The 16,120-nt window shown below is 40.0% G+C and overlaps 2 protein-coding genes across 2 annotated transcripts in view; one reads left to right on the plus strand and one right to left on the minus strand.

The window, feature by feature from the left end:
* LOC126176292 (mite allergen Eur m 3-like) overlaps nt 1-377 on the plus strand; it is a 119,817-nt gene extending 119,440 nt beyond the window's left edge. Inside the window, exon 6 of the mRNA XM_049923443.1 lies at nt 234-377. Within this exon, the coding sequence (XP_049779400.1) occupies nt 234-377 (144 nt within the window). The remainder of the gene's footprint in view (nt 1-233) is intronic.
* A 14,500-nt stretch (nt 378-14,877) lies between these two features.
* Nucleotides 14,878-16,120, minus strand: part of LOC126176293 (sialin-like) — a 78,270-nt gene continuing 77,027 nt past the window's right edge. Inside the window, exon 10 of the mRNA XM_049923444.1 lies at nt 14,878-14,969. Coding sequence (XP_049779401.1) covers nt 14,878-14,969 — 92 coding nt within the window. The remainder of the gene's footprint in view (nt 14,970-16,120) is intronic.

Raw genomic sequence — 16,120 nt, forward strand, 5'->3', positions numbered from 1 at the left:
CGAACAGATATCGTTGTGTTAACTGTTTAATCTATACAGATACACTTGATATGGACTATATGCTGTTAAGTAATGTGCTGCACTCTGGCTCGGTAGTAGCTGAACCGACAGGCAAAGAAGAGAAGTAACGCATTTGGCATTCCGAAGTATAGACGCTCACTGATTTTCCCCACAACGAGTTATGTGTCTCGCCACTTGTTTGCAGGCTCTAGATAAGACTGTTCGGTTTACAGGGCGACTCGGGCGGCCCGCTGTTCGTCGACGGCGTGCTGGTGGGGCTGACGTCGTTCTCGTACGGCTGCGCCCGGCGCAACTTCCCCGCCGTCTTCACGCGTGTCGCCTCCTATGTTGACTGGATAATGCAGCACATACAGTGAGAAAAGTGCAGCACTGGGTGACGCAGCACGTACGCGAAAGCAGTGCTGTGGGCCTCTTCACCCAACCCCCTCCCCCCTTTCTCATTGAATTTACGAGTCTCTGTTGATGTAATCGTTTACACTGTACATCCTTTTTCCTGCTACAATAAGACACAAAATTTCCTGCATATACAGATGAATTTATTAAAACAACTACAAAGGTATGCGGAGGACTTTGTAGAAGGCATCCACAGTCTGCGTAAACAGATCGGGCAGAACATTATGACCACCGACCTCCTATCGGTATAAACCCGTCCAGGCGATAGCAGCGTCACCTGGCGACGAATGCCTGCCAGTCATACACACGCACGGTGCCTGTGGTATCAGTGAGAGTGCTGTCTGTGTGTAGAACGGAGAAGGCGCGTCATGTATCTGACTGAGAGCAAATTGTGATGGTCCCGAGGCTCGGAACGAGCTTTTCTATAAGTGTACGACTTTTCGGATGCTCGAGGGGTGCCGTCATGGGCGTACTCGGCGAGAGGCAGGGAGGGGGGGGGGGCAGCTGCCCCCTCCCCCACTAGAAGATATTTGAACTCGTTCGCGCAGATCCGGGAGTAATTTTTTCGTCTTCGGCACGTTACTGTCGGCAAATCCTAGTTCAGATCCTAGGTACGCCCTTGGGTGCTGTAGTGTCTTCAACCCATGGCGAAATCGAGGTGAATCCACGTCAAGGGGCCCTATTCTATATCGTAGGTTAGTCTATGTAATGGCGTTATTTTCGGTTCTTTATCTGAATTTCCTATTCAGTAAGCTTCTGAGATCTGTTACTGAACGGTCCTCCCACCGATTTTTCGACAACTGTACCGAGAGGTTTTGGATTTCGGTATGGCTCTGTCGTTTGGTTAGCTGTGGTTTATTTGCACCTATAATTTGTTATTTTAAACATACTGAGCGGTTTTAGCTTTGGATTTACTAATTGTGCTACTAAAGAATCACCACAGGACGCGTCCGGTTGGAAAGTGACTTCATAATAGATTGTTTTCCTTTGTTAGAAATATGGTTCGGTTAGGTTCTTACTGTGAATGATTGTAACATCGAAAAAAAAACGTTTTCCGTCAATATTCTCTCAAAATGCCTGTTATTTTATGCAATTAAGAGTTTAAAGATGATTAAATATGAAGACATCAGCTCTATTTACGTGTATTACATGAGTGTTAGCTGAAATTACTAGTGACTTCGCGTACTCTTTTCCGCACTTATTAATTATCGAACCGCGTTTAAAACTTTTAAGTAACAATGCAAAGGAATTTTGTGAAGTCTGGTAGAGGAAACCTTCCAAAGTATCACGCAGTTACGGCTTATGCTTGCATCATTCGGCAACGAGGTCAGGCTGCGTCTCTCTCTCGTATGGAATTAATAATATAAAGTGACCTCAGCACGCGAATTGTAATAGGGTAGTTGGTAAGGCGTCCAACTGCTATGGCAAGGGCGTAGGTTCGTAGATCCCTTATTACGAAAATACTTTTTTCCTCTTCGTGTTTGCATCACATTCTCAGAATTCGTTAATCGTCTAAGTTAAGCATTTTTCTGAAATATTCCTATACTTGTTTCGCTTATTTTATTTGTGAAGCATCATCACGAATAAAGGAAGCGAAACGCCTATGGCAAGAAACAAAATGCCTTCAATTATTTGCATGGACGGAACGAACCTCCATGAATTTTGAAGTAACTAAAGAATAACAGAAAACAGAAAAAATGACGAATTTTTCGGGTGTTTCTATACATGTATTTGTACAATGTGGTGCTAAACTCCATTCCTAACCCATATTCCGAAACGTAAAATTCAAAACAAGGCGTCGATGAGAATCAGAATAAAATGACATAATGTGACATTTACGACAGTTTCCAGAACACAGTCGATACTCTATCGTCAGCATGCATTCATGGAACCCCATGGTCAATGGAATTTGAACAGTATTATATATTCTAACCACACTTTTCGGTACTGTGAAGAATGGCATGCCTGTGCCGCCTGCGAGCCGCTTCGACTTCTTGCCACTGTGGCGCTGCAGTGCTTATGCGCGGATCTGAGGCAGATTGCTTTTCATTGGTTGGCTCGACGAGAACAGACAATAGCGTATCGGTTCGCTAGGACCTTTCGGCATCGCTTTCGAAATGCTTACTGAATAATGTTGAGGCTCTGTTTCGAAAACAAGACCGTTCGGTGCGCTCGCGTACCGAACCGATAGGCAAAATGGCGAAAAAATTACAGAATAGGGCCCAAGGTGTCGTGGATTTGGATGGCCAGTTATCATTACAGATGTCGGACTTCGAAGACTGGACAGAGTGGTAAAACAGGACAGGCAGCGAACTGTGGCGGAACTAACATCAGACTTTAATGCTGGACAGAGTACAAGTGTGTGTGAACACACTACACCAAGCACTCCTAACGATGGGCTTCCACAGCCGACGACACAAGTATGACATTGGCAGCTACGACTGAAATGAGTGTGTGACCATTGGCACTGGGTGTTGGCGCAGTGGCAGAGCGTTGCATTGTGTGATGAATCCTGATACCTTCTTCATCATGCCGATGGGAAGGCGCAAATCCGTCGTCTTCCAGGGAACAGCTTCTTGACACCATTACTGCTGGATGAGGATAAGGTTGCGGTGGCTCCATTATACCCTGGGAACATTCACAAGGGCATCCATGGGTCCAATGGGGCTCGTGCCAGTCACCGTGATGGCCAAAGACTGTCATCGTACACGGATTGCAGACCATGTACACTCCTTCATGACGTTTCCCAAAGGCAGTGGCATTTTTCAAGAAGATAATGCGCCATTTCACAAGGCCACAAGTGTGATGGAGCGGTTTGAGGAACACATTGGTGAGTTCCAATTGATTTGATACCACTCCTGCCCCCTCCCAAACTCACCCAAGGGAACACGTCTGGGATGTCAAGCCTGAACTACCACTGCCAACCGCAGCAAACAACTGTGCTGTAGCCACTGCATAATGCTTTGTGTACTGCAATTTACTTTGTGTTGTGGATTGGTTGTTTTCTTATTTTAAAATGAGTGGAGAAACTAATCCTGGTGATAAAGGGATTCAAATGAGACTATCGTAAGAAAAGGAATCAGCGATTCCTATGATCGTTTTGTCACTTCTGTTTTCGTGGAAGCACAGAACGCGTGCGTATAATGGCAGTCCTTCGAGAGGAAGGCGGGGCATATTCCTGTGCACCGCTCCTCTTCCCTCGGACGGTCCAAGTTCTCGTTTGTTTACGGCCACGGCCTACTGCCACGATATGCTGTCTGCATAGCACAAATATTATTGCTTACTATTTAAGCTGTTTCTATATTGTACAAATGTAAATGTTTTCGGTATGCAAATAGTATTGAACATGTATAATTATCGACGTGCTCAGACAGATACACTACAGAACAGACCACTCACTACATTGATGACTATGATGTGTAATGGCTTCGATTTGCCTGCAGGATAAACGAATGCATACGAATGTGATTAGTCTTGTACCATTGTTATTTACTAATCAGAAGATATTAACGTTACCCATTGAACTTCCTGTGCTGACTTTAGGTTGAAGTTCGATGTGCATTACACATATGATTCCTATAGAACTTAGGGGCACTGTAACGTCAGACCCATAAAAGTAATTAAATTTCCTTCTGTGCCCAGAGACTTACTTTCAGATATAACAGACATTTGTCCCATTTCTAAGTAGGCACTGAAATAATTTCGTTCTTCACTTATTTTATCTGATGTAGAGTTTTCATTGTCTCCTGGTCCTTCTTTTAGAGTTGGTATCTGAGCAAATAGGACAGAAACTTCTGTTGCTCTATGTTACTACTAGACTGAGAAAATATTGGACTTTGAGTGCTGTACTTCTAAGCCAGAAGCACAGCCACTAATGAACTAATTTTGCTGAATGTAGTTACTGAAAGACACAGAGACTGAAAGACAAATACAGCATTTCTTGTGTGTTATTATTCAACCACCATATTGGACACACTCACAATTTTATACCTGTTCAATACCAACTGTTATAAATATGTTGTGGTTCTCCACGTATATTCCCAGAGGTGTAGACAGCACCGAGGGTATATTACGAGAAAATACCCACCTGTAAGAAGTCGCTGTTAATTTCAAGTTTTGTCGAGAAAACTCTTAATGTCGTCTTCGGTAATTTAAATGTAAATTCTCAGCTGCTTGCATCAAGTTAACGTTATCACTGAATATTACTAAATATTAGTATAATAAATATAAATTGTGTATGTGTAAGGTCTTTTGAAACTTTAATACGTGGACACTGCAAGATACTCAACTTCATTCAACATGATCTGTGTTTTTCGACAATTAAAATATGCTTAACTATTTTTCCAGGAAGTATGTAGCAATTTGGAATGCAGCGTTTCGAACTCATGTTCAAGATTTTTCCGTTGGTGAACTCAAATTGACTTCCTAGATCCATTTGATTCTATTATGGTGAAACGTCCCCTTTGAACAAATTATACAAGACTGTGCTTAAACTGACACACAATAATTTTAGCGCAACGCAATCTGACTATCAAGAATCCCTACAAAAGAATGGCCCAGACAAACATTAAACTATACCTTTCACAAATCACTTACCTCACAAAATTCTTCGTTACTCGAACTACTGCAATACAGCGAGCGCCACTACTGCCAGCTAAATAAAAGATTCAAACTACTGAAGGCACTAACTACTGATAGGGATAGTTAGCAATTGAAAGATTTTAATAGAGAACAAACAATGTATTTACCTTAATAGTCATAATATATATAGCAGTTCATAATATCCAGTATAACAAATTTCAAAACTCCGCCATCTCTCTCCCCACATCCAACTGCGTAACGCTACTCGCTGTTCACATCCAGCTGCCGCTGCCCTAGAATGGCAGACAACAATGCAAACTAGCCACAGACTGCACACCGCACAGCCAGTGATTTTCATATAGAGCGCTACGTAACATTGCCAATAAGAAAACATAAACAGCCTACTTACATAGCCCCCATGCTCTCCACAAAAAATTTTACATATTGTTTTGGGCAGTGGCCAATAATGATTTGATAAAATTTTTCATAATTACAATAACAAAGAAATCAAATGCACACACTTATTGATACAATGTTGGTCAAAAGCTAAAATTTTCTCACAGTCCATAAAGATAGTCCTGATCATTCATCATAATAGTAATTACAGTTTTTTTTCACAAAGTCTCATTAGTAAAAGAAATTGCACACAGAAGTAGTGGATTTCCATGCAGTCTTGAAGAAGTAGTGTTGTCCTTCCAACGGAAAGACAGTGCTGACTCTTGACATGCGGACAGGTAATGGGCCACAACAGAGCAAACCCACAGCAGAGTCATTCGACATTTTGAAGGATATTGGTAGGTAGGTCATCACAGAGCAGACCCACTGTAGTCCTGGTAGAGATTACGGTATTGGTGGGCCACCAGAGGTGCAGACCCACTGCAGTCCTTGTAGAAATAATGGTACTGGTGAGTCAGCAAAGGTGTAGACCCACTGTACTCCTTGTAGAGATGGCCAGCAGCCATCTGCTGCGACTGTGTAGGTGCACAATCACCATCGAAGAGTCTTGCAGAGAAGATAGCAAGTGCATAACCACCACTTGTGCACTCACAAAGTTTTTGGAATTGTCCTTAGAAGTCTTGCAGACAATATAGCAAGTCCATAAACCACCACTTGTCCACTCAAGAAATTTTTGGAATTGTCCTTAGAACCAGCAATGCTGTTATCCAGTCCCTTGCTGAATTATTAACACACGTGCAAACACTAACAGTCACTACTTCTCACATATTGTCCATGTACTATGACCAACAGAAACGTGTGCAGTGAAATGTAACTTACAAGTTACTTAATTTGATGAACTGGTGTCAATTACAATTTTATAACATGAGAATACAATTACAAAGGTACAAAATACATCATTAAAGAACATAATACAGATAACATTCGTAGTACAAGGTTTACAAAAGAATCGAAGTACCATATACATCAGTGTTAGAGGAATTATGACATAAGTAAATGCATAAAAGATCAGAATGACTTTTGAAACATCAACTTTACACATGAGCATTAAAACAAAACAGAATAAATAATGTCTAAGCATATTTACAAGGTAAATAACATATTATTAATGCTAACTATATTCGAGGATAACAGTATTCCTCATCATAGTGAATGTAGCTTAGTATTAGAAGAAGAAAAAATTCTATGACACTACACAGAGACAGGAAGAAAACAAATACACAAGGGTACACAAACACATAGTGGGATAACACAAAAGGAAAGGACAGGGTTTGTTTTACTGCAGTATTTTGCATGGAGATCTCCCTTCGTTCATCATTATTCCCAAAAGTCCTATCTAAGCCTGCTTTCTGTATTCTGTTCACATCCTCTGTCAAAAATAGTTTTTCTCCACTGTACAGTATCCATTTTTTTTTTTTTTTGCCAAACCATTTTCTGATAGCTTCTCAATGCATTTCTTATAAATTCATCATAGTTAGTTTCTTATATAGTCTACCCCCTCTTAAGCTAACTTAAAACTACTGAGCTCAGATGCTAAACTAAGGGACGAGGCAATGCAGCAGCATAAAACAATTAACACAAACATCAAGGACAAAAATTTTAAATAGGCAAAGCAATTGCAGTACTACAACTAATATAAGGCACTGTGCAGCAAACAAGAAAAATAAATCAGTAGTAAAACTAGCTTAGAAGAGTAACACAAAGTCAAATTCAGTAACACTATGTCTGGCAAACAGCAGTAACTTATACCTAAACATGACATAGCTCAAGCAGAAAAAATATTACAGTAAAAATGGCCATGTTTAATAACTATGTCACATCTTAACACTAGAGTGATGCATCACGAGAACTTACACTAGCAGATAAGTTACCAAATCGTAAAAAAATTATTTATGCAATTCCTGTGAAGGGAAATGTCTATTTATGTGCCCTCGTTTTCTTGGAAGTAGATCATAAATTTCTTATTGACTGGATCTGTAGGCATAAAATAACTATATTAGTACATATATTAAATTTTATTTTAACTAATGCTGCAGTGCAGCTAGAAACTGGATATTAAAGAAAATGAGCAAATATGTACAAAGGACGGCATGAAACATCATTCATTAGCCATATGGCATTTCATAACGCAGTAAAAATTCCCTCAATTCTAGAGAAAGACGCTTGTCATAATCAGGTGTGCAGATGTAAGCGTGTCGTATTTGCGGTGCTTTCTACAAAGCTATGTCAAAAGCGAGGATAATGGCCTCCCTTTTTTTTCTTTTCTACCTGTGCCTCTGAAAAGGACACTCACTAATGACTTGTTCTCCCGGCGTCTGACACAGTTGGGTGCCCACGACGCATTACGTGCTGGTGGTCACTTAACTTTCTTACTGAAATATTTACGACAGCAGTTTCCGCTACAGTGACAGTCTCATATAAAAATATTTCACAGGTCAAGAATTTGCGTTACAATTCTGTAGAAACAAAATCCTATTGATATAACAGTGCCCAAAAAATTTTCGTCGGCATTGTGATACATTCACGCATTTACATACATTTCATAACTCTTAAAGTACGATCCTTGGTTTCCAACAACCTTATTCACAAACCAGAGTCCCTAAACACTACTCCTTATTCCTTACCTTATTACACATATACATATTCGTCGACACTTCTTCAATATTTCATCTTAATAAATATGTAGCATAATCAAATTCCTCATATAACATCGGCTTATTGATCATAAACATACCTCAACAGCATAATACACATTGTCGTCATAATAATAACATCGTAACACCTCACTCAAATCTCAAAAACGTCGTAGCTTTCTGCAATAATGTCAAAACCTAAATAAAAACCTCTGCTCATTTCAACAGTGTCATCTACCTCCAACATACTTTAAAAATCATGATCTCATACCAAATACATCATTCAAAGCTCTCATAGTATCACAATGGTTCCGAAAAAATATGAACAGTTCACAAAGTACAGACAAAATACAATTTCGTAAGTGTGAAGTTATCCAACGGTGTAATTGCGTAAACATGTGTCACTGATGTAAAAAAAAGTTTACCTCTCAATTAAATGATCAGATAGCTGTGTCATTTATGTGTTAGAGGAATATGGTACCGATGTGTAAAGTTGTATAAGCAAATACCATATTAGCTAGGGCTCCTTGCGCTTGCCACACACATGGTACACAGAGTAAGCGTGCACCCCCCTGAGGATTAATGTAATTATACCCTCAGGTGTTACAGATTACAGCAATGGAATGAAATGTATCACGGAAAACTTTCTTTGTATCATTGTTCTTCAAATATCTTTAAAAATAAATGTTTTAAGTACAAAATTAATCACTGAAATGCGTGTCCTGTAGCGCTAAATGTGCATCTTGTTGTAAGATAATCTCTGTGGAAGTGTCATAGTTATCGTCCTCCGAAAGCTAAGTTCTGCAGAAGTCAATGTACTTACCTCATGATAAACAAGAGTGAAATGCATTGCGTATAGATTTCTTAGTTATTACGCTTATTGTTGTGATGAAGAAATTACTGTGCTGTAACGTATTGTTGTCCTACGGAAAAGGCTGTCTCATTGTAGCTATTCCACAAAAGTTACTATTAAACATGTTTTACTTTACAGAAGAATTCTGAAAAACTGTGCAGATATAAAACAGAAACACCACAAAAGCAACATTGTAAATTATCACTCATTAGTAGTGCCGTGATAAAATCGTGTAGCTGTCACACAAACCAACCACTGTGTCATCTGGTATCTCACAGAAAGTACTTTAAATCCAGAATGTATTTTCAAGTAAACCAAAATGTTGCATTAAAATCTCATTGGCAGTATATGTTCTAAGTATGTGAGCCTTATAGTCCTTACGTAATCGTGGAACTAACAAGCAAGAATGTACACCCACAATAACACTGTGTCTTCTGTTCGCAATAACAATGCATTCGTAATTTCTGTTTGAATAAGTTCTCTTGGTTCTTGACTGGATATTTAACTTCAAACATTGTTGCATGGTAACAGTTTCTAAAGCATACTAGTAACGTGAAGTGAAACGTTTTATGGCAAAGACAAGGTTAAAAAGCAGATTATCTTTCAATAAACGGTTTTAGATGTGAAATGTGGTGTAAAACTTTACTCTTCCTAGTACGCAGAGTTTCAACTTTAACGCAATTATCATGTGGTATACGTCGGTGAGGAGTGCTAAAATTTTTCTCAAGGTTAGCGTCTATGTTATTTTTCTCTGAGCCAGCCGGCGCACGCGGCAGCCTGCGGTGCGAATCATTGTCTGTTCCTTTGTTGGCGCGCGTCGTTATTGGGATTTGGAGACCTAACTTCTACAAATTCGCCTTGCCGAGAGGGCTCTGCTCTGTTTAAATCCCGCCAGTTCTGATGCAGTTCAGGTCTGTCGTTACGATCATATCGTCTGTCGTCATGTCGGTAGATTCCATAGTTTCTTTCCTGTCGGTCACGTGGTGGAGAATTTCTCCCTGAATCATAACTGCGCGCTGGACTGTTGCGTCTGAAGTTATTCTGTCTCCCGTGATAATAATTGTTTTGGTTGCCAAATTGTCTGTTTCTATGATTGTCTTTGTCATATTCATTACTACGGAAAAGCGATCTTTCTCTGTAACTATTACTCTGCCAGTGGTTGTCATACGGGTGGTGTCTGTTTTGGTCACGATTTACGTTGTAAGAATAGGCTTGTCGTGGCCATTTATTGTTTCTGTCGTCACGGAATTGTGACGGATGTGACCTGTAGTGATTGTTTTCCTGTTTTCGCATCCCGCGACTGTCTGTGTCAATTTCTAATTCTTATAAGAGTCCCTGAAAAGCTTCAATGTCGTCTTTGCAACGTCCTGCCAAAATAATATGCCGTAAATGTTCAGGTAATTTGATTAAGCAAATGCGGATGAGTTCTGAGGGGCTGTATGGGTTTGACAGGTACTGATTCTTGTGCAACATGTCTTCAAAATATTTGACAAGACTGGAAAATTCAGATTGTTCAAAGTGTTTCATCATCATGATGCTATGTTTTACTCGGTCTTGTGTAGCTTGTGACCAATATGCTGAGAGGAAAGCATGGTAAAATTCTCCTTCACTGTGACAATCGTGAATGACCGATCGCATTCTTACAGCTGGTTCATTCTCCAAGTAGCCACACATAAATTCTAACCTGTGCTCCAATGACCAGTTGGGAGGAAAACAATGAGAGAATTGATGGAGCCACGCTTGTGGATGAATGTCGTTGGCAGAATTCTTAAACGTTTTGAATTTACGTGTAGTAATGAACAGCTTATAGTCAAAATCATCGTGTCGGCGAGTAGCATGTCGGTCATTGTTACGTCGTGTCGGCGGTTCCATCTCAAAATTCGGTGCACATTGCCTATTTCTTTCATAACTTCCGAAATGCCCTGTGTTATTCTTTTGTGGCTGTTCCGTATTTCTATGTCCCTCTTCCCGTATTGGAGCGCGAGTGACCTCTGAAATACGTAATTCTTGTATTACCTGTGTCAGCTGATCTTGTACTTCCCAGATTTCTCTTTTGTACTGTGTATTGATTTGATTCAGATTTTGTTTCAGTTTCCTAATTTGTTCGCACTCTTCTGTGTCATTAAAGACTACCGGTTTTGTGTCATTCAGATTATCATCTACCTTCGTAGATAAATTATTTAGCTGATCCGAAAGTTCAACTACTTTCTCTGATAATGAACTAATTTCCTCCATGTGTCTTTCTACTGTGTCCTTTAAGTTTTCCTGAGTTTTTGCAAGTTGCGTAACCGAATCGGTAGATGCAACTGAGTCCATTTTAGCTTGCAAGGTCTCATGATTTTCATGAACAATAGTTTGCAGTTCTTTTATGGCTGCTTCGTGATTCTGTAATGCATTTTCATGACGCGAAAAAATAGGTTGGAAATGCTCACAAATTTGTGTTTTTACGTCATTACAGACTTTTTGACATTTCGATTCAATGTTATGTAACTCAGCAGTTAAATCTTCACGTGTTTGTTCGAGAGTTTGTTCCAATGAGTCTAACTTTTGAAGCTTTTGCTGTGTTTGTCTCTGATTTTGTTCCATTGTGTGTAACTGTTGCTGTGTTTGTCTCTAGTGTTGTTCCATTGTGTCTAACTTTTGAAGATTTTGTTCCATTGTGTCTAACTTTTGAAGATTTTGTTCCATTGTGTCTAACTTTTGAAGCTTTTGTTGTGTTTGTCTCTGATTTTGTTCCATTGTGTCTAACTTTTGAAGCTTTTGTCCCATTTGTTGCATTAATTGTAATAACAATGCACTGGTGTCTGAAACACGTTCCTCAGTGCTATTCGGCAATGCATTTGAACCGGCAATATTCGCAGTTTGAAAAGCAGAAAATGTGTCTTGACTTATTTGAGAAAAGGGTGAGGACGCAAAACCTGAATCTACAGTATTTGCAAGATTGTGTCCTGTCATTTCGGATTCCTGAGGCAAGCTGTTGCCGACCGATCGATCGATAATGTTTCTCTGTTCACTAATTGTTTCACTGTCTACACCATTGTTTGCAGCCCGCTCCATTTCCCTATGTACAATTACCAAATTACTACTTTGAACATTAGTTAATTCATTACTCGGTGGCGCTAACACACTGCTTTCGTCTTCACTGTCATTTCTCAGTTTACTTTGGAGCCTAGTATTACGTTTTTCACACGCCATTATTGTCACAATAATTCACACGACAACACAGAAAAACACAATTTGAAGACCAAAAATAAGAGAACACATTAACATAGCACTGAAAATAATATCTAGTTAATTGCAGCTGCGAAATACTTGGTGCAAATCTACATGCATGCCACAACTGTTTTACTGTGCAACAACGAAAAACCACAACTACAAAGGAAATTCTCTCTATAATTACGCGCTAGCAATAAACAAAAGCTACACTAATTACACAAACTACAAGAAAAAATCAGAAGATTCCAGTGAGGTATCCTCGGCTAAGGGTCGACATATGAAACGTCCCCTTTGAACAAATTATAGAAGACTGTGCTTAAACTGACACACAATAATTTTAGCGCAACGCAATCTGACTATCAAGAATCCCTACAAAAGAATGGCCCAGACAAACATTAAACTATACCTTTCACAAATCACTTACCTCACAAAATTCTTCGTTACTCGAACTACTGCAATACAGCGAGCGCCACTACTGCCAGCTAAATAAAAGATTCAAACTACTGAAGGCACTAACTACTGATAGGCATAGTTAGCAAATGAAAGATTTTAATAGAGAACAAACAATGTATTTACCTTAATAGTCATAATATATGATATCCAGTATTACAAACTTCAAAACTCCGCCATCTCTCTCCTCACATCCACCACTGCTGGCGGCTCACCTCCAACTGCGCAACGCTACGCGCTGTTCACATCCAGCTGCCGCTGCCCTACCATGGCAGACAACAATGCAAACTAGCCACAGACTGCACACAGCACAGCCAGTGATTTTCATATAGAGCGCTACGTAATGTTGCCAATAAGAAAACATAAACAGCCGACTTACAATAGTAACGCAATTCACTGAACGAATCAAACAGTAAACAACATATGAAAGAAACAGCAATTACCTAATCAGTTGTCTCTCATTATACCTGGAAAATACCATGTTGGTTGCTACTAATAGGCCAACTCAGCATTATTATCATCACAAAGGAACTATAGACATTGACTGCAAGTGGGCATTGATTGAAATCAATGAGAAAAGTTGAAAATCTGAGCCGAACCGGAATTCGAATCCAGGTCTCCTGCTTACTAGGCAGATACTCGGACCACTAAGCCATTTGGAGACAGTGGTCACTAGAACTGTGCGTTCTACCCTAGCACGCCTCCCGTCAGGCCCAAATTTTCAAATTATCTACACGCCACTAACGTGATGCCGCTGCCCACCATCCTCATTACTCGCGCCATTTCGCCGATTCCCGTAAGAGATGAAGCCTAGTGTGCATCTGCACTGAAGAGCTCATTGGCTGTCCCGTCTTAATGATTTATATGGTGTCTGTTCTTCCGCGCATGTCTGAAAGAAAGGACACTACATATATATTATTATCATCATTAGTTTATTCATTCTGTAATCATTGTTAGTGTTGACTCTGGGATTTTATACATCAATTTTTTGCTATGGAATCTTATTCACAGCACAGCAGAAATAATCTGGTTTCCTTCTTGCGTTGACCTAGTGACCGATTGGGAACAGATAACTTACCATATAACGTCAAAACGTAGAAAGATTCACACGTAAACTCACTGTTATTGCAACTATTGCACCTTAACTATTTATCAGTAAACCAGGTAGTCCCTTTAAAATTTTAAACCTACTACAATCCTGGCCTAGATACTCTCACTTACGACAAACAACTATGTCACCATACACGATAGGATAGAAAAACAGTGCTTCATGAAACATTTGTTTTCTTTATTGTTGCATTAAACTATTTTATCATACAATATAAAGTCTCAGACACATGTCAAAGGGAATATTCACTCACTGGAGGTGAGAGCTGTCAATCAGTGACACTCGGGTGCGTTACTGGCGACGATCTTGCATCGGCGGTTAACTGCTTCCTGCTAGCTGCAGTTGTTCTTGAGATTCTACCACGTAGCAAAATGTGTTCCTTCTGCACGTCGGACGTTAGACCACTTTGTATAACGTTAAGACATTACTTCGCCGCATTTGGAAACAAGTCTTAGAAAACTGTTCCAGTGGTTGTAATCTGCGTTAATTATGTAATCTGCGTTAATTACAGCTCATATCAGGTGAACAGCAACTAAAGACTTTTTACATACCGAAGTTCGACACTGTTAAGTCTTAATATAGACCGAAGATCACCTATGTGTAATGAAAGACAACGGACACATAAACTTAATGTAGCATAGAGAGAAACGCCTCCTACGTACTCTGTTGGCGGATCACTCTACCTGCCAGTCCATTGTCGAAATATCAAAGTCGATGTCGTATGCATAGTAAGTATCGTCTCGTCAGTTTACAGAGAAGCCAATACATGCATAAGAGCTAGTCTCAGATTGAAAGTGTAGGCATATTTAGCTTATTTTGTCACAATAAGTCACATCTCTCTTGTGACAAAAACAAATCAACGTATTTTGAGCACAATACGCCCTCAGATGTCCTTACAGAGTTCAAACTGTATCAACTTTCACGTGGGTAAAGGTCACTGTCACACGCTGGGAAACTCCTAGTCAAGCAACACTGGCACTCGTTAAAAGGGGAACTATCGCACCTTAATTTGAACTTTTCAGTGATCCACTAGCTCGTTGGACATGTATTAGACACCTGCACTGCAGGGACTCCAAGGTGTAGCAGGCGAGTTTGTTGCGCTGATATCTACTTGTAGAAGTGTCTCAGTTGAAAGGCGAACGTCATTCGCAGGGTCAGCGGCGTCCTCAGTATTCGCCGTCGAATCCCTTGTCGTCGACGCCCTTGCCGAAGACAGCAGCGTGGTCACCTGGTTTGTCTGCCTCTTTAGGAACCGCCTCTGCAACAATCGTAACGGACTTTTAAGTTATAAACAGTTCAGCGCAACAACGTCGAATACAAAGAGACAGGATAGCTTCTATACATTCCTCTCATGATCTGCACCTTACGCACACACTGAATAAAGAGCACAGGATAAAATTAATCTGCATTCAAGAAGAAAGTACGTAATGAAAACAACGTAACGCTCCCGTGAGTAGTCACACAAGTGAATATATCTGTGCTGCGTTCTACTTTTATGCATTTGGAGAAGTAAGCGATGTACTGAAGTGAGTCTGCCTAACGTAAATTATCACAGGTACAGCAACTAATACAGAATCAGTGTTTAGACGTAGTGCAACTTTCTAAATAAAACTCTGTAAAGTTATCTCTAAATCACTTCACCAATTATTTCGATTAACTTCGAATGTAGCTTAGATTAACACTTTCTTTGGAAGTTTACAAGTTAATGACGTATCTGAATGATCATCACAACGTTTTTGTTGTTGTTGTGGTCCTCAGACCAAAGACTGGTTTGTGTATCTCTCTACTCTAGTCTATCTTGTACAGCACTTCTCACCTCCGCAAACCTATTGCACCATACATGTATTTGAACCTGCTTAATGTAGTCAAGCCATCGTCTCCCTCTATGTTATTTAACGGTTACACATTTTTCCAACACCAAATTGACTGACAAATCTTCTGAGTTGTTAGACCGAGTCATGTTTCTTCCAAATGTCGACGTTTCGACCGCTCTGCTGGGATCTTCTTCAGGATGTTGTGGTCTCCACTCCTTCGGCTTTGACACCACAACAAGATTCTGAAGAAGATGCATGCAGAGGGATAAAAACGTCAATCGTTTAGAAGAAAGACGTGACCTACCAACCCAGAAGATTTTAACTTCAGTGACAATGGCCGCGAAAGCCTGCAGACTTACACCAAATTGGCTATTGCTTAACAGCTCAGGATATGTCCTATTAACCGAGACCTCCTTTTGTTCAAGTTCCACTATAAGTATCTTTTTTCTCGCTTAGATTCAGTATTTTCTATTGTTAATTCGATCTACCGTATCCCTCTAATCTTGAATGTTCTTTTGCAGTATCACATGTCAAAAGTATCAATACCTTCTTGTCTGTTTCTCGCCTGTTTCACTTATGCACAAGTCTCCAATCC

This window comes from Schistocerca cancellata, chromosome 3 (assembly GCF_023864275.1).
Source record: "Schistocerca cancellata isolate TAMUIC-IGC-003103 chromosome 3, iqSchCanc2.1, whole genome shotgun sequence".
Classification (NCBI taxonomy): Eukaryota; Metazoa; Arthropoda; class Insecta; order Orthoptera; family Acrididae; genus Schistocerca; species Schistocerca cancellata.